General features: G+C 59.7%; 2 protein-coding genes across 7 annotated transcripts; one reads left to right on the top strand and one right to left on the bottom strand.

Moving 5' to 3' along the window:
* Positions 1–452: 452 nt before the first annotated feature.
* EDF1 (endothelial differentiation related factor 1) lies at positions 453–3,626 on the top strand. Its single transcript, XM_068211718.1, has 5 exons — positions 453–603; positions 730–781; positions 1,752–1,912; positions 2,467–2,560; positions 3,083–3,626. Exons 1-5 carry the CDS (start codon positions 526–528, stop codon positions 3,142–3,144), a joined length of 447 nt encoding a protein of 148 aa, XP_068067819.1. The 5' UTR covers positions 453–525; the 3' UTR covers positions 3,145–3,626.
* A 973-nt stretch (positions 3,627–4,599) lies between these two features.
* MAMDC4 (MAM domain containing 4) lies at positions 4,600–15,796 on the bottom strand. Of its 6 annotated transcripts, XM_068211666.1 has the most exons (28): positions 15,165–15,796; positions 14,496–14,609; positions 13,914–14,087; positions 13,580–13,720; positions 13,168–13,313; positions 12,961–13,045; positions 12,592–12,720; positions 12,205–12,351; positions 11,952–12,046; positions 11,534–11,692; positions 11,152–11,236; positions 10,585–10,734; positions 10,153–10,257; positions 9,834–9,965; positions 9,472–9,602; positions 9,261–9,378; positions 8,888–9,004; positions 8,537–8,671; positions 8,295–8,425; positions 8,006–8,222; positions 7,522–7,659; positions 7,296–7,417; positions 7,120–7,210; positions 6,767–6,913; positions 6,349–6,483; positions 5,974–6,101; positions 5,458–5,898; positions 4,600–4,903 (listed from the first exon to the last, which is right to left on the bottom strand). In XM_068211666.1, exons 1-28 carry the CDS (start codon positions 15,208–15,210, stop codon positions 4,862–4,864), a joined length of 3,801 nt encoding a protein of 1,266 aa, XP_068067767.1. In that variant the 5' UTR covers positions 15,211–15,796; the 3' UTR covers positions 4,600–4,861. The 6 variants fall into 6 exon arrangements, with proteins under 6 accessions (XP_068067767.1, XP_068067762.1, XP_068067763.1 ...); XM_068211661.1 differs by lacking the exon at positions 15,165–15,796 and having other exon boundaries at positions 14,496–15,073; XM_068211662.1 differs by lacking the exon at positions 15,165–15,796 and having other exon boundaries at positions 9,273–9,378; positions 14,496–15,073.
* Between the last annotated feature and the right edge of the window lie 1,905 nt (positions 15,797–17,701).

Here is a 17,701-nt window from a genome sequence, read left to right as displayed (position 1 = left end):
CCCCGCAGCACGAAGGCCCCACGGCACATCCCTGCCTGGCCCGGCCGGAGGCGCACCCGGTGCCAACGGGCCGGGACAAACCGCCACGGCGAAGCACCGCGCGGCTCGGCTCGGCTCGGCTCGGCCGAGCGGGTCCACGGCTCTGACAGGGCCGCAGAACAAACCAATCCATGCCGGGTGACGGGGGACTGGCAGGGCCGACAGCCAATCTTAGTGTGTACAGGTACGTGCCGCTCGCCCCCAGGTCGGCGTGGGCACCAGCCAATCACGTAGCGAGGAAGCTGATTGGCAGGGAGCAGCGCCTATCAAACGGAGTTGCGTCCCGCCTGGGTGCAGTTAAGCCAACAGTCCGTGCAGGAACCTAGGCCCCGCCCGCTGCGCTCGCGCCTGCCTCCACCTATGAGCGCCTGTCTTTCCTGATGGGCGTGCGTCTCGCCCTATCGGCGGGCGCCGCGCGGCCGCGCCCCTGGAGGCGGGCACGGGGCGGTGCCCGGCGGCGGGCGCGGCCCGGGCGGGGTCGGAGCGATGGCGGAGAGCGACTGGGACACGGTCACGGTGCTGCGCAAGAAGGGCCCGAGCGCGGCCCAGGCCAAGTCCAAGCAGGTCAGCGGGGGGAGTGGTGGGGGGCCGCATGCGGGGCCGGGCGGGCGGCGGGCCTGGGCTCGGCGTGGTCGAGGCCACCGCTCCGAGTGGCGCCGTGCTCACCGCGCACCTTCGCTTTTTCCCCAGGCGATCTTGGCGGCCCAGCGGCGCGGGGAGGACGTGGAGACTTCCAAGAAGTGTGGGTATCCCGCGCGGGGGGCCCGGTCCGGCTTGGGGCGGCTGCCTGGGATGGGGAGAGCAGGCAGGAGGCGGCACCGCCCGGCTGAGCCAGTGATCCCGAGCTGGGCCGTAACGATGATGGCCCTGGAGCGGCCCCTTCGCTTCTGGCTGCTCAGGGCAGAGATCTGCCTGGTTTCTGCAGAGATCTTGGAAGAGCTTTTGTGATCACAAAATTTCAGCTCCCTGTTTTGGTAGCTTACTTCTTTTGCGAATTTGAATGGCTGCCGATCTTCCTATGGTGCTGCTCTTTAAAAATGCCTTGTTTCTTCTCTGATGTAAATTGCCGGGTTCTCTCATTGTAGGGAAGCTATTCTCATGGTTGGAAATAGAGAGATGATCCTTGAAGAAGGTTAATCAGCTTTATTGGGACACAGAATGTCAGAGACTAATGTGAGAGAAAGGATTCAAACTAGGGCTTAAATACTATATCTAAAATGAGAAAAAGCAATGTTTTTGATGCTGTCTTTTAGCAAAGCTAAGTAAAATTAGACTTATCAAAGATGGCAGAAAACTGCTTAAAAGCTACTTACTTGTGGTGCCTCATACTGAGCAAGCACAATTCAAGTTCAGGTATTGACCCCTCTGTGCTGCAGCACAAATATGTGTCTGCAGTAAAGTTAGAGCATTAAATCCCCAACGAAAAGCAAGCACCCCTGCCTGGAGTGAATTCAGGTGTGAAGTAGGGAAAGGGAAGAGCTCTGCATGGCTAGGTGTGCACAGCACTATGAACAGGGCTAAGGTAATGTTCCCTGATGGGCAGGAGAATTAGGTGAGATCAATGTTGGTGTTGGTCTGTTGAAATCCTGACAGCGCCCTGGGAGCCTGGGCAGCTGAGGGCTTGGAAAAAGTCCTTTGATACTTTTTGGCACAGCTCTGAACCTTATTTTGTTTGTCCTTGGTTGTTTTTTCATTCTTGCTTCAAATGACAGGGGCAGCAGGCCAGAACAAGCAACACTTCATTACAAAGAATACGGCGAAGCTTGACCGTGAAACAGAGGAGCTGCACCATGACAGAGTTTCCCTGGAGGTGGGCAAAGTGATCCAGCAGGGCCGACAGAGCAAGGGCCTCACGCAGAAGGACTTGGCCACGGTGAGTGGAGCACCTCTAGGTGAGGGTGGGCACCTTTCCCGTTCCCTCATGGGCAGCTGCGGTGGGATGGTGTCATGGGCTGGAAGTTTGAGGAATGCAGCATCTCTGGTGTCTGATGTCCTGGCAGCTTCAGTTGTCTGGAAAAAGTTTTGAGGTTTGTCTGTGCAGCCCCTGAGCCCCAGGTTGGAGGCAGAGCCTGTCTGTGGCTGCTCAGCTGGTAGGAGGCTGCTTCCTGCTTCCTCCCAGCAGCTCACACCAGCCCTAGAGGTTGGTACCATCTGGGCTGAGCAGTGTTAGCAGCTCTATGCTGTCTGAAGGAACAGCAATCCCTGCTGTTCCTATTCCTCCTGAGAAGGAGGGAGGTCAAAGTCCCTTCGGGATGGATGTCACCAGCACCAGGACACTTCAGGGAGGTGCCGGTGGGGATAGAGTCAGCCTGGGAGCAGCACTTTGTCATCTGTCCTGGTATAATGAGGGGCCATTCCTTATCTGTGTGAGTCCTGGGGGGCTGCTGCTGAGCATTGCTGTGTTTGAGACTCATCCTCTCTTTTCAGAAAATCAATGAAAAACCACAAGTTATTGCTGACTACGAATCAGGACGAGCAATCCCCAATAACCAGGTCATGGGCAAGATTGAAAGAGCCATTGGTGAGTTAAGGGAGACTTCAGAAATACTGCCAGTGCTTGGAGGGGTGGTTTGGGGGAAAGTACTTACCTTTTTCCTGTGAGGAATGTTGCTGGCTGGAGTTTATTGTGGGGGTGGTGCCATTAAATCATGTTCTGATAAAACCTGGATCTACTGACTGAACCAGAGCTGGGAGCTCTTGATCATTGTCTGTACCTTCATGCCTGCAGCTGTGCCCTGGGGACCATCCCTGTGTGCTTGCCCCCAAAACCTTTGAGCTTCTGAGACCCATGGAAGCCTGATTGCACTTGTAGAAGGATTTAGTGTTGGTTTTACTCTCCCGGGCTGCTTCAGATCCCATCTGATTGGTTTTTGTTTGAAGTTGGTCTGGTGCTCCTAGACACTAAAGTAGGATTCTCCTGAACTCTGGTTGCCCTGCTCTCTTTCTGCATGTTCTCTTCCTTAAGGCTAAATTTGGTGGAAATAAAAATTGTTGGGTGAATGATTGAGTGCTGATGGTGGTGGTCTCCTTTGTCTTCTTCCAGGCCTCAAACTGCGTGGAAAGGACATTGGAAAACCGCTGGAAACTGGCTCCAAAGGGAAATGACAACAAAGCCTCGAAATCAGTTTGCTCAGACTGATCTGGTTCTCCTCAACCACTCTGCATATTGCCAAGCTGAACAAGAGGGTTTCAGACTTGCTTTGGGGGGAAATCTGCTGAATTTGTACCTGCTGTAAAAAGGCAACCTTAAAGAAGCAATTTTCCTGATGTTTGTTTTTCCTTGCTCCTTTTCAGGGATTGAGGATCTAAACCCCAAGAAAAACCCCAAACCCTGCCTCTGATTTTGCTAGAAAACATGTACATTGTGGTGTTAGCAGCAGCTGATGTTAAGGCACTTAGGGTGGTCTGAAATGTGAGGATTTAATTTGAAACAGTTTGGGGGATGGGTGAAATATATTATATATAAATAATTTGGGAGAGTTGGGGCTTGATCAGAAATGATGACTCAGTCACTGTATCTCAATGAGTTTGGTTTGTTCTTTCCAGCCTGTTTTAAAGAGATCTGTAATAAAGTTTGATACCCTTCAGTTGCCCAGGGGAGCTGCTGCATGTGACCAGCTGGTAGTAAATGTTGTGGCTGGGTGTGACTGGAGCTGCATCACCTCTTCCTCTGGGATTGTAATTAATGGATACCTGGGGTGCCTGGGATGAGGGCCAGCACTGTCACAGCCCTCCTGGCTGTGTCACCTCTCCCTGCATCGCGGATGGTGCAGCTTGGCCAGCAGCCTGGGGCTGGAATCAGTGCTGTGGAGGTGAGGGGAGGCTGTGGGGTTCTGCAGAGCCAGGCAGGTGCAGAGCCATCAAGTGAAGCCTGAGCCCTCCTTGCCCTTTCCCAGCTCTCAGCTCTCTTGGGCCCTCATTTCTGCAAGCAGGACAGGGCTGTGGGGATAATGCTTGACATGACTGAGGCATCACCTAAGGGGGACACAGCTGGGTGGGAGGGAGACAGGCTTTGGTCACAATCTGGGAAAGCAGGATGTCCCTCCAGCTGGACATGGGGGCTGGGGGTAGCAGGATACTCGTTGTGCAGGAGCTGAACTGGGCTGTGTGTGGGGCTGGGTTGGGAGTTCAGTGTTAAGGTGTGAAAGCTGGGGGTGAGGGAGGGGTCTTGGGCTCGGGTGCACGGGGTACAGGGTGGGGTCCAGGCCCTGAGTCCAGCCTGCACCTCAGCCTGCACTGGGTTTTGCAGTGACGTTTATCAAGTGCATTTGCAAGGTGTGTGGGCAGCAGAGTGGGAGCTGCCTGCTGCCCTCAGGGGTGCTGTGTGGTGCCCCACTCTGCTCCCTGCTCTCCCACCCACCACTCACCCTCCCCAAAACCAGCAGAAGCATTGAGCTTCCCCCCCCCTGGAGTCTCTGTGCCCTGGGAGCTCTTGTGCTTTGTCCTGGGCATGGGAAGTGGCTTACACCCTCTGCAGCACCCACTGCTCTTCCCACACTTCATCCCAACTTCCATGGCCAGAACCCTGTTTGGATGAGGACAGCCACTGTGAGAAGTCCCACTCGTCTCCCCTGACAAAGCACGGGCACATTGCTGTGTCTTGGAAGCAAAACGTTCACGTTACAAACAACACAAACGCTTTCCCCGAGCACTGGGAGGTAGCGATGACAGCGGCGTGTCCCTGGCCGGGGCAGGCTCCCCGGGTCGCCAGCTTCCCCAGTGCCGGGGGTAGAGAGCAGGCAGCTGATGGAGTGTGGGTTCTTGTCGAGGGGTGGTCTGTCCGGTGGGGGGAGTGGGCAATTCTTGCTGCTGGCTGCTAATTTCAAGACTGATCCCCCTCCCTTGACGATATAATGACCTTGTCCTGCAAAGAAAGGTGAGTGGGAATTGGTGACAAACGTGGGCTGTCTGCTGTGAAACACCAGGATTTCTTCCAGGCTGCAGCGAGGACAATCCAATCTGTGACCCCGGCAGAGGCAGCAAACCCCCAGTGTGCGCAGGAGGCTCCATGTCTGTTGCTGGAGTCCATGTTGGGGCTGGAGGCTCTGCTGCAGATGTCATGGCACCAAATCTGTCCAAGGGACCTGCAGCTTAAGCCACCTTGCACTGACTTGAGTGCTGGCTGAGTGAGGATGAGCCAGGTTTGCCAGACCCACTTCCCACAAGACTCTGGGGTGGGAGCACACTCAGCTCTTTCTGGAGCAGCTGCCTGGTGGCAGCAGCACTTTTAGGTCAGTCCTACAGCTCGGGGTCACTTGTTTGTCAACAAGCAGATAAGAGGCAGAGCCCTTTGCACCTCCCTGTCGCGTTGGCGGAATGCGGGGTCAAGGAGAGCCTGCTAGCATTTGCTGAGCTTTTAGGAAAACGCTGTTTTAGCACAGCTGGGGTAATCAGGGAAGTCCTTCACCCTGTCCTTACATCTCGGAAGGTGATGTTGTCGAAGCCCTGGGAACTGTTGCTCTCTATCAGTGTCCTGCTCGCCAGCCTTCGCTGTTTCAGCCAGTACCAGCCGCCAGCAGCCACCAGCGCCACAATGACGACGGCCAGGAGCACACCAAGCACCACCTCCGCCACGAAACTGCCGAAACTGCTGGAGGGCTTCTCTGCAGGGGGAGGAAATGCTGTCAGGCTCGACCCACTGCCCAGAGAGCGGCCTCCAGCCTCAGCCCAGCACCCTGGGCAGCTCTGGGTTGACCTTTCACAGCCAGAACTGCACACACCCCCCTGCCCCAGCTTCCCCGCACCTTCCACTGGACTCTCTGGACTGCAGTGGCAGCCCACCCTGGTGCTGTACATGATGTCATCCAGTGCCACTGTCCCTTCCATCGGCCACCTCCGTGTGCTGATCTCAAAGCTGATCTGCGGGGGAAGGTGGGATCTGGGGGGCTGATGCATGCCCGGAGGCAGCCTGCACCCCAGAGTGGCCCCACTTACCTGGAACTCACTGGGGCTCTGCACCGGCACCACGGCGCCCTGCCAGCCCCGGCTGCGGTGCCCCGCCACGCTCCACACCGTCCGCTGCCCCGTTGTGCCGTGCAGCGTCACCCGCAGCTCCCCGCTGGCTGCAAGGAGGGGGCACAAGCATCTGGCATTACGAGCCGCCCCAAGCCCACAAGAGCCACCGAGCCCTCCCAGCCATGCCATCCTCTACTGGGATGGCAGCACCCAGAGGGAATGGGCCATCGCCACTGCCCAGCTGGAACTGATGCAGGGTCCGTGGTCCACAGGTGGGGAGGACTGAGGCCCCCACTCCCATACATGAGAGCCAGGGACCCATGGACCCCTCCTCCCTGCCCCTGCAGTGCTCACAGAGGTGCTCCGGGATGTCCATGTGGTACCAGAAGCGCAGGCAGGAGTCGGTGGCTGCGGGCAGGGGTGGGCTCTCCAGCAGGGCACTGGTGCCCCTGGCACCCAGCACGCTGGTGTCGAAGTGCATGTAGTGACCTGGGCAGGCAGGGACAGAATGCAGGGTTGTCCCCCAGTCCTGCACCCGTTTGTCTCACCCCGCTTGTCCCACTCTTCCCCCAGATGCCCAGAGTGATGCCTGGAGGACAGCACAAACCAGCCCTGCACCTCACTGCCCTTTGGGCTGAGCTGCCCCTCCCAGGCGAAGAGGGGACAGGGATGCTGTGGGGCCAGGCCCCACAGACTGACCCCATCCACCCCCAGCTCTTCTTCCTTGCTCTGGCCATGCCAAGGTGCCCAGGCAGGGATGGGTGTTTCCTACCATTCCTTGTACCCAGGGTGTGATCCTGCTCAGGGCCAGGGTACTTGGCCAGGGTGATCCCACTCTTCCAGCCCCAGGCAAAGCTGTGCAAGCGGGGGTCCGAGGGGCTGCTCCAGCCACAAGTGCCTTGCTCGAAGTCACAGGATGCTGGGAGGAAAGCAGGGCTGTGAGACACCCAGTACTACCTGGCAGGAGATGAGGCACCTGAGTGGTACACACCACCCCCAGCTTTGGGCCAGGCCAAGCTCAGGGCAGGAACAGGTCTGTCCCTATACCCATGGCTTACATGCCCCCACAGGATGTCCCCATCCCCCCCCTCTGATCCATAGTGCCCCTGAGGGGTAGGGTCTCACCTGGCTTGGGACAGGCTCCCTCTGACATGTGCAGGTCGTCCAGTGCGATGTATCCATGATCACCCCCAGCTCCCACTGCCTCAAACACCACCTGGGCAGGGTGACATGCTGAGGCTGGCAGCCTCCACGTACCCCTCATCACCTCCAGCTGCCCCCAGCACCCTGCCCTGTCTCACCTGCCATTCACCATTGGGCTGGACAGTGACATGGCTGCGGTGCCAGTTGCTCCCTTCCATGGTGCTCATGCTCAGAACCTTCCTCCTCACTCTGCTCTGCTCCACAAACACCCTGAGGGAGCCTGCCCAGGGCACCCAACATGGAGGAGGGGTCCAGGGCTGTGTTGCTTGGGGCCCCCACCTATCTGGAGGTGCCCCCAGGGGTCTCAGGGCAAGTGGTGCTCACCTGGGGTCCCAGCGCTCAGCTGGTACCAGAAGGCCAGGCACTGGGCAGACACGGAGGGCTGGTAGGGCTGGGAGGTGAGGGTAGCCGTGTGCCCAGCAGGCAGGGAGACCCTGCCCGTGTTCACCACCATGTAATGGCCTGGAGGAGAGAAGCCCCTGTGCTGTGACCCCTGCCCAGCTCTGCTGGGGAGCACTCGGGGACAACTGGGGCTGGGATTTCCTGCCAGGTCAAGGAGTCTCTCCAGCTTGGGAACCTCCCCAGGATTAGGGAGCCCTGGGGCTGGGAGACTGCATTTGGGGAATTCCAGGGCTGGGAAGCCCTCTGCAGTATTGCCTTCTCATCCTGGGGAGGGCAGGGAGGGCAGGGCAGGCATGACACAGGAATAGCAGGCAAGGCTGGTGTGGGGTACAGGCAGGATACTCAGAGCAGGCAGAGGAGACACTCAGCGCAGCAGGGAAGCAACAGGGCTGCCATGGCCCCGTACCTGTGGAGGTGCCGGTGGTATGGTCGGCCACAGGGCCAGCGGTGGTGCCGGTGCTGTTGCTCTGACGCTGCCAGGTGCCCTTTCCACTGGCTGCCAGCCCACAGCCCTCCACCTCGAAGGAGCAGGAGAGCTTGGCCCCACAGGGTCCCGCTGTCTGCGTGATGTCATCCAGCCCCACGTCCCCCAGGAAACCGTCATGCAGCACCTCGAAAGCCACCTGCCCCCAGGCAGCAGTGTCAGACACCCTGTGCCTCGCTGGTGCCAGGGACATGGGAGGCCTGGTCCTCACCTGGTACCGCTGCTGGCCCGTGGAGGGCAGTGTTGCCCATGCCCGGTGCCAGAGGCTGCCCTGGGTTCCTCGGCAGGTCCACAGCACCACCTCCTCCCCTCCCTCTGGCCACAGCTTGAGGTTCAGGGTACCTGGGCAGAGGGGGGCATGGGGGCAGCCATCCCAAAGCCCTCGGGGACCCCACTGTCCTCAGAGTGAAGCCTGGCTGGCGCAGCCCTGGGAGGATGCCATGGGGCACGTACCAATTTGTGGGCCGGCCAGGCGGTACCAGAAGGAGAGACAGCGTGGGGCAGCGGCCGGCTCCTGGAGGGAGGTGAGGAGCTGGGCCCGCTGCCCATGGCTCCAGGGCACAGAGGAGTCCACAGACAAGAAGTAGCCTGAATGTTGGGGACAGCCAGGGTGGAGGGGTCGTGATGTGAGTGTTCCGCATCACCCCCAGCCCAGGTCTGGGTGCTCCCAGGCTGCCCCAGGTGAGCTTGCTCCGTAGGCATGGGGCTGCTGGGAGTGTACAAGGCACATCTTGGCCCTGGGGATTGAAGGCTGTGGGATGCCCTGGGCTCTTGGGTTCCCCCAAAGAGCAACCAGCCCCTTACCCGAGCCAGTGGTGTGGTCAGAGCCCTGTCCCTGCCCTGTGCTGTGGACCCATTTGAAGTCACTGGACAGATCCTGGTACCAGCCACACATGCCCCTCTCAAAGTTGCAGGACAGCTCTGGCCGGAGAGAGGTGACAGTATAGAGGTGGAAAGGGGTAAAGCATCACAAAAGCAAATGGGTCCCCCAAACGTCCTTTCCCCCTGCCCCCCTGCCCCCCTCCCCGAGTTTACCCCATTAAGGGGGTCCCATGCCAAGGCAGGATATGTGCTTGGCCTTCGAACTTGTGCACCATGGTCCTGCTCTTGGACAGAGCAACAGCCACCAGGCAGCCCCCATGGAAAGGGTGTGGGGTTACCTTCCCTGCCCACACACCCCTGGCCATACCTGCAGCTGTGGGTGACACCACATCAAGGTAGCATTGCTCGAATGTCACGTTGTCAACACCAACACTCGCTGAGCCCTGGAGATCCACCAGTGCCAGCAGCTCGACCTGAGGGCAGCAGCCATGAGCCTGGGGTGCCCAGCAGCACTGGCACTGTCCCACTGAAAGCCCTCCAGGCTGGTCCCTGCGCATCCAGCACACCTGAAAGGCCCGGCTTCTCTCTCCCAGAGGGACACGGACATGACCCCCAGCTGTACTGCCACGATGTTGTGTCTGCCAGACCAGTTGGGTGGTGCCAGTGGTGTGATCTGCGACACTGATGGCAAGGAAGCCTGGAACAAGAGGTGGTGCAGAGGCTGTGGGCACCCAAAACCCCTGGCCACCCTGTGGGAGCCCACCATGGCACCAGCCCACGGTCACCGGGTGCAGGGACACGGACACCCCAGCTCCAGGATGATGTGATAGGGCAAAGCAGGGTTGGGAGAGGCAGCAAAGGCAGGTGGGCATGGGGAGTCTGGGGCCAGGAAGCAGGCAGGGCACCCTGGGGGTGGGCAGGAGGTTACCTTGGGGGTCACTGTGGATGTTGTAGCTCATCTCCATGGTGCAGGAAGGGCCAGAGGGGCCCAGTGGAGGCGATCGTGCCTTCGCAGGACCCACCATTTGTCCTTCTCCTGTCTGGAGGGCCAGGAAAGTCCCTGGGCACAGAAACACTCTGTGAGGTGAGGACTGGGGTCCCACATCGCTGGTAGCACCCCCAGCCCAGCATCCTGCCTGGGCATCATCTCCCATTGTGCAGTGGCACCCACTGGGAGTCCTTGCTCTGGGGGCTCCCATGGTGCTGAGCACTGAAGAGCTTTGTCTGGGTGGAGAGAACAGCCTCACCTGTGAGGAAGATGTCAGATTCAGTGACCTTCTGCAGACCCCAGCGCAGCTGCCCCACGCTGACGTCGTGCCAGCCCCCAGCCCCTGACTCGAAGGTTGTTGTCCCTGCAAAGTCAAAGAATTCCAGAATCCCAGAATGGTTTGGGTTGGAAGGACCTTAAAGCTCATCTCATTCCACCCCTTTGCCATGGGCAGGGACACCTTCCACTATCCCAGGGTGCTCCAAGCCCTGTTCAAGCAGCCTTGGACACTTCCAGGGATGGGGCAGCCAGAGCTTCTCTGGGTAACCCAAAACTCCAGGCTCAGCCTTGCCAGGCCATTGTTCTCCCAGAGGCTGTGCAGGCACACATATGTCCCAGCCATGCCAGCCCAGGGGTGCCTGGTCTCCTCCTCTGCTGGGGTACTGGTGCAGGTGCCTGCCTTGGCTCTCACCACAGCGCTTCTCGTCGGAGCCATCAGCACACGTGTCAGCGAAGTCGCAGGCCAGCTCCGCGGCAATGCAGTCCCCACTGTCACAGGCCACCTCGTCTGCTGCACAGGGGCTGGCACCAGCCTGGCTCGGCAGAGTGACCAGAGGCTTCTCTGATGTTGAAACATGCCAGGATGGAGAGCAGTGATGAAAGGGCCCAGAAACAGCATCAGTGTCAGCTGTGACAAACCACTGTCCCATGAACCCAGGCATCTTCCTGCTCTCCATTTCCCATCCCATCCAATCCCGTCCCAGCCCAGCCTAGCTGCCACCAGCTGAAGGGGACAGAGGGCCTAGTAAGAGCTGCTTGTATGACACATTTTGATGCGGAAGATGGAGTGTTACAGCCACAAGACAGACACCAGCACCCCAGGGCAAGTATTTGCTCTGCTGCAGCCAGGATGGTCCCTTTGATGAGCAGAGGGACAGGCAGACCATGCCTGTCCTTTAGGCATGGTGCCATAGGCGTATGACACCTGGGACAGCTGCCAGCACTGGAGCAGGGTGAGGAACACTGCCCACCAGCTCACCCTGTTCCTTCACACAGCCCTGAGACAGGATCAGGTCATCGATAGCCACAGTGCCCCCACTGCCAGCCACCCCCTCGATCAGCACCTGCAGGAAAGCACCATGTCAGAAACATCAGCAAGGGGTCCTGCACAATATGGGTGGGGGGGTTGGGGTGACACCAGGGAGCCATGGGATGGGGGGAGCCAGAACCTGTCATGGACTGACTCACGTTTTCCCCAGGAAGGGACTCAGTGGGAGCAGGGGCAATGCTGTGGCTGACAGGGGTGCACAGCGAGGGCTGGCATGGCCACAGTGGGCCTGGGGAGTGGTGCTGCCCCTGTACACAGCTGTGGTCCCTGACCCCGGGGGCAGCCCAGCTCCCCCAGCACAGCACGAGCCCACCTTGAAGGGATCTGTCACGTTGAAGTCCACTCTCTCCCGGACCCAGCAGCTGCCCAGGTCTCCTGTCCTTTCCCTCATCAGGTGCTTGGTAGAGTTGGTCACATAGGAGATGCTGAGGTTGCTGGTGGCTGAGCCATGGAGGTGGCAGTACAGCACGAGCTGGGAATTGGGAGGAGGGTGAGCCCTTAGGGCAGGGGCACACAAGCCCCTGCATCCCACAGAGGGGCTGTGAGGAGTTCAGAGCTCCCAATGAGCACCAGAGATGTCACCAAACCACCCCCAAAAACATGATGCCCATCCCCAGCAAGGGCCAACCACAGCCCCAGCCCTGCATTAAAGTCCCCAGAGTTGGGAACCCCATCTCCTGTCACCACTATGCCCACATGAGCTGTGACATGAGGTCCCAGCTGTGACTCACAGAACAGGAGTTGGTGGCTTGGAAGGTGGGGCTGCTGAGCTGAGCTGTGCCACCAGCCTGTGCATTGGGGTCACTGCTCACATGGAGGAAAAAACCTGCAGGAGATGCTGGGGCTGAGTGGAGCCAGGCAGATGTGTGGGTGCAGGACACCGCTGTCCTGGCACAGCCTTGAGCAGAGCCCTGGCATGTGTCACCCCAGGGCATGTCCACCTGCAGTGAGGCTCCCCTGGGGCACTGGTGCCCTGCCACGTACCAGCCCTGCTGTTGTTGCTGTGGTCCCGAGTGGGAATGCTGTAGGAGGTGCCCAGGTTCAGGCTCGTGTTCCTGCCCCACACTGGTGGCCCAGCCGCCATCTCCCAGTCACAGAGATCATAGTCAAAGGAGCATTGGGTGAAGTTCTCTGTGAGGAGAAGGGACAGCAGTGATGCAGAAACTGGGGTCCCAGCACTCTCTTGGACAGGAAGGTCCCTGCAATGGGCTGGGCTGATGCCACCCCTCTGCAAACCCTCAGGGTCATTTTGCCCTCCTGGTGTGGGACAGAACTGGGTGGACCCCTGCCAGCCCAGAGCACAGCTTTGCCCCACCAAGGCAGACCCTCAGCCCATCCGCAGGACTCCTCCCCAGGGCCAGAGGTGCTCACTGCACTGCGCCGTGCCCTCATCCGAGTTGTCCCCGCAGTCGTCGGTGCCGTCGCAGAAACGACGCTGTGCCAGGCAGGAGCCGCGGTGGCAGCGGCTCTCCTGGGCCCCGCAGGCCTGCTGCCCGACCTCTGGGGTGGGGGGACACATGTCAGCGAGTGGCTGGTCCCACAGGGACATGGTGAGCACTCCCATATCATTCCTTGAGGTGGCTCAAGGGATGGGTTTTCACTGCCCACCTCATGCTCTGGCCAGGGCTCGGTGCCCCAAGACAATGGGAGCACTGAGCAATGGGAGAGTGCCCCTGGGTCTTGCATCCCACCCAGCTCCCCCAAGATCCCAGCTCACATCCCAGCTGATGTGGGACTCACCTGGTAAGCCACAGTTCCTGAACATGATGTCATCAAGTGCCACCTCTGCCCCGCAGGTGGGTGGTTGCGTCAGGGAGAAGATGAGCTGTGATGGGAGGATGAGGATGGCATCAGCTGCCTGGACCAGGTCTCAGAACATCGCCCAGCTCCTCTAGTCCCAGCTTATGGGGACAGTGCCCAGGTACCAAGGTACCAACACTGTCTTACCTGGAACTGCTCCATGATCCGGCCAGGGTAGGCAACCAGCTGGTGCCAGCCCTCACTGCTGTGCTCAGGGCTCTGCCACAGCTCCACCACCTCATCCTTGTGTGCCACAGCCAGGCGCAGCACCGGCCGCTCTGTCTGGTTCAGCCCTGAGGGAAGCCCCAAAAGTGCCCTTGGTACAGGGCATCCTGGGGTGCCCAAAGCAACAAATGGAGCCCCGCCAGCTCTGGCGACTGGAGCTGGGACTCCCAGGTCCCACTAGCTCTGTGTGTGGAGCATGGAAGAGGTAAACAGGATGGCAAGGACCTATCTCAAGGTGTCGGTGGTTCTGTCCCTGCCACAGGGGCAGATGGCCCCATCCCTTCCCACTGCCTCCCATCCTCACTGCCCAGTAGCCGATGCTGCCTGTGCCCACCTTGGGTGCTCTCACAGCTCCCTGAGAGGTGATACCAGGCTCTGATCTCACATGTGGCAGCTGCTTCCCGCATCTCCGGTGACCTGAGCCAGGCTGTGGCTGTGGTCTTTGCTGGGGGGGACATGGTCACCAAGAACCAACCTGGGGAGGGCAGAAAGCAGAGCAGGGGCTGCAGCTCCATGGGGTGGCACCAGAACTGCGCCAGCACTACTCCTGCCCTCCATGGGTCTGCTCCCTCCCCTGCACCCAACAAAGATGGGTGTTCTGGCACCTCGACTCCAGTGGAGTGGTGCTGTGGGTGCCCAGAGCCTGCTCACTAGCAGCTCCCACTTACCCAGGTCCGTGCCCACGGTGTGGTCTGAATGAGGCCCCATGCCCCACATGGCCAGGCTGGCCCGGCCTCGCACCCATCCATACATCGAGGTGCCCACGTCCTGCCAGCCACAGTCACTGTCCTCAAAGTCACAGGTGAAGGGGGTGCCCAGCACTGCTGAGTCCCGTAGGTACCCTGAAGGTGGGCAGATGGGGGGTCAAGGCAGGTGTGGGGCCACCCTGGGGACCTGTGCCTACCCCAGGGAACTGCACCCATCCCGGGGGGCTGCACCTACTCAGGGGACCTGCACCTACCCAGGGGACCTTGCGCACAGCCTGGGGTCCTGCACCCACCTGGCAGACTCACCTGCACCCAGGTGACCTGTGTTCACCCTGGACACCTGCACAAGGGACTTGCCCCTACCCCGTGGATCTGCACCTACCCCGGGGTCCTGTACGAATCCTGGGGGACCCTGCATTCGTCCTGGGCACCAGTACCACCCCAGGGACCTGTACCCACAACACCCCCCACTGCATAGCCTGCTCTCACCCCAGGAGCACGACCTGAGGGTGGGTCTGGGCCTTGGGGAGTCTGAGCACCCACCACACTGGTTCTCATCCGAGCAGTCGCTGCAGTCACAGATGAAGTTGCAGAGCTGCTCAGCCACGCTGCTGCAGCTGTTGACGACCACGGATCCACTGGGGAGGACGGTTCTGGCTACGAGAGAGACAATGGGGCTGAAAACCCCGCAGGGAACTAGGCACGGTGCCCACAGCAGGTGATGGAGGGCACGCGTGACCTGCAGGTGACATTTGCCTGGGCACCTCGGTTTGGGACCCTGCTGGGGCAGGTACTGAGCTCTCAGTGGCATCTTCCCCAGGACGACTCCCTCCCCACCCGTCACTGTCCCGGCACTCCACATCTCTCACACGGCCACCTCCCACCGTCAGCCTCGGGGTGCCAGAGCCTGCCGGGGCACTGACTCTGCTGTATCACACCCATGCTTCGAGTACCAGCCCCCTTTTTGGAAGAAGCAGGAATATCTGGACATTCTCTGTCCCATGCTGAACAAAGCCACTGGTGATCCTCAGCCCACTGCTGGGGGCTCCAGTGCCCGCTCACCCTGGGCCCCCCCGGCTGAGTTCACCCGCAGAGCCCAGTGGGCTGGCCCAGTGCTGGGGCAAACTGCTGTAGGTGACCAGAGTGGAGCAACCAGCACGGAGGCCCCTTCCCTCCAGCGACACAACCCCCGCCAGTGCCAGCAGAGCTCACCCAGCAGCACCAGGAGGGCCAGCATCGCCTGCCTGCCTTCAGCCATCCCGGTCACCGCGACGGTAAAAGGGAGCTGGAAGAGGCCACACTGTGAGCCCCAGGCTGGAATGTGCTCCCCAGGAGCCGCCTGCGTTGGACTTCAGCCCCGCTGTTATCGGCTCCCTGGCCAGGCAGAGGGTTTATGGCGAGGCTGTGCCGAGTGGGACAGCGCAGCGCGATCCAGCAGCACCGCTGGCACCTCAGCAGCGAGCTGGAGCCAGGTGCCCCATGGAGACCTTCGGCTTTTCCCTACTGAACCTCTCTTCTTCAGCCCGTTTTCCACGCAGAACAAGACGGTGGGTGACACTCTGACTGGGACAGGGCACAGCCCGGTGGAATGCGTCAGCTTGGTGAGGGATGAGGACGCTTCCTGCCGAGCCAGGGATGCTGCCAGCCCTGTGAGGGAAGCTGGCACCTCTGCCAGGGATATGGGGGCTCTGCCAGTCCCTGTGCATAAGGAGAGTGGGAAAGACTTTGGATGCAGGGCTTTCAGTGGGCTGCACTCCGGCCAGAAAGAACAGCTGAGCTAGGAGTCAGCTGTATCTCCAATATTCCATCTTACCCCGCCCTCTGGCAGTGGGAAGTCATTCCATCTTGTCTTGTCACACCAAACACTTGTCCAAAGTCCCTCTCCAGGCTCTCCTGGAGCCCCTTTAGGCACTGAAAGGGGCTCTGAGGTCCCCCTGGAGCCTGGGGATCCCAAGATGCCATCAGGAGGAGCCAGCCTTCACCCTGCCTGCTCCGCTCTGGCTGGCAGGAGCATCTCAGCACCCAGCTCATGAATGCCATGGGGTGAAGGGGCACAGCTCCAGGGCCACAAACAGGTAATTCCTGGGACAAAACATTCCTGGCAGAGCTCCAGCAAGGGCTGATGAGCCTGGAAGAAGCACAGCTTGGCAGCCAGAGCCCCACAGGTCACCACCAGTGTTGCCTGGTGATGGCAACTACTGACCCCACTGGTTTCCTTACCTGGGCAGGGGAAGGGGCAGGACCCCTCCCCTCCACAGGACCCCTCTCCCCTCTGCTGCCGCAGCCTTTGTCCCTGAGAGGGGCCCTGTTGAGCAGATCCTCCCACTGAGCCAACGGCCTTGGAAGGCAGATTGCAGTGGGATTGCGACAGGGGCAGTAAAACACAGGCTCAGCTCTTTCTCCCAGTGCCAGCCAAGCCCAGTGAGGACTAGCAGCCCCACATCCCCCAGTCCAGGCATGCTGGAGAGCAGGAGCCCTGCCCAGGAACCTGGCAGCACCAAGCTGGCCACTGGCAAAGTAGCCACTGGCCTCCTGGGTGCCATGGGCAGAGCCTCTCTCACAGATCTGACCCCTCCCCTTGCACTGGGGATGCTGGTGCTCCCAGTATGAGATGTGGGCATACTGGAACAGATGGAGTGATGATGATCACAGGATAGTAACAGAATGGAAGGCACGATGGTAGGTCACCCCATCCCACCCCTCTGCTCCACAAGGGTTCCCTGGAGGATGTGTCCAGATGGTTTTTGAGTATCTCCAGTATCTCCACAGAAGGATATTCCCTGATGATGATGAGGGCACTGCATCTCCCTCAAGGAGAGGCTGAGCTGGACGTGCCCAGCTTGGAGAAGGTGTAGGGGCATGTCACTCAGCTAAGCCCTGGCAGGAGGGTGCAGGGAGCCAACCCTTCGAGCAGAGAGTGTCCCAGTAAGGACTGAGACAAGAACAAAGCAAGAACAGCAAATGCCACTTAAAAGAAAATTTTTTTTTTTCCTGTGAGGGCTATCAAAACCAGAGCAGACTCCCAAGCTGCTGGGAGTCTGGGAGATTCTCAAACCCCACCTGGTCACAGCTTCCAGCAGCCTAATTCTAGAACAGAATCATGGAACTCCCTGTGTTGGAAGGGACCCACAAGGACTACTGAGTCCAACTCCTGAGCCTGCAGAGCGTATCTCAGCAATCCCACCATGATGGACCCACTGAAGCTGGCTCTGCCAGGCCAGTGGATGGATAGGACATCCCAGAGGTGCCTCCAAGCTCCAAAATCCAGTGACTTGCAGGTTTGCAGCTGACTCTGTGTGACTTCTGGGTAACATTCCCCTCAGCACAGGGGAGAGTCACACTTTGCAGAATGTAGGACGAGGCACAGCAGAGCCATGTTTTTGCCTGTGAAATTCATCCTCCCACTGGATGCCCAGACTTCCTTTGGAGTTTGGGCACAGGCTGAGCTTTGGACACAGGGCACAGGCCGAGTTTCTGCATGTTGAGCTGACCCTGCATGGCTCTGGACACATAGGAAGGAGCCCACATACCTGAAGGCACGAGGTAGAAGCAGCCACAGGGAGCATGCAGGGTCAGAGTCTGACAAGGAAATGGGGCTGGGACTGGGCTGGGAGAGTCCTCCAGCCCCAGCCTCACGTGGGACAGTGACTGAACCAACCCAGCCTGCACATCTCCCTGGAGCTCTCCGGCCACGGAAACCCCCAGCAGCTTTTCTCAGTCTCCCTCTACTGCTCCTCACTTGGAAGCAC

This window comes from Anomalospiza imberbis, chromosome 21 (assembly GCF_031753505.1).
Source record: "Anomalospiza imberbis isolate Cuckoo-Finch-1a 21T00152 chromosome 21, ASM3175350v1, whole genome shotgun sequence".
Taxonomy (NCBI): Eukaryota; Metazoa; Chordata; class Aves; order Passeriformes; family Viduidae; genus Anomalospiza; species Anomalospiza imberbis.
The sequence above is the reverse complement of the archived record's forward strand: the minus strand, read 5'-3'. Positions and strand labels throughout refer to the sequence as shown.

Bases quoted from the DNA above. Each gene is read 5' to 3' on its own strand.
- EDF1 (XM_068211718.1), top strand. From the start codon at position 526: ATGGCGGAGAGCGACTGGGACACGGTCACGGTGCTGCGCAAGAAGGGC. The intron at 604-729 runs GTCAGCGGGGGG...CTTTTTCCCCAG, and splicing joins CCCAGGCCAAGTCCAAGCAG to GCGATCTTGGCGGCCCAGCG. The intron at 2,561-3,082 runs GTGAGTTAAGGG...GTCTTCTTCCAG, and splicing joins CAAGATTGAAAGAGCCATTG to GCCTCAAACTGCGTGGAAAG.
- MAMDC4 (XM_068211661.1), bottom strand. From the start codon at position 14,814: ATGTGGAGTGCCGGGACAGTGACGGGTGGGGAGGGAGTCGTCCTGGGG. The intron at 14,088-14,495 runs GTGGGTGCTCAG...GCCCACCTTCAG, and splicing joins CTCGGATGAGAACCAGTGTG to GGTACCTACGGGACTCAGCA. The intron at 9,603-9,833 runs GTAACCTCCTGC...CTCTTGTTCCAG, and splicing joins CATCCACAGTGACCCCCAAG to GCTTCCTTGCCATCAGTGTC.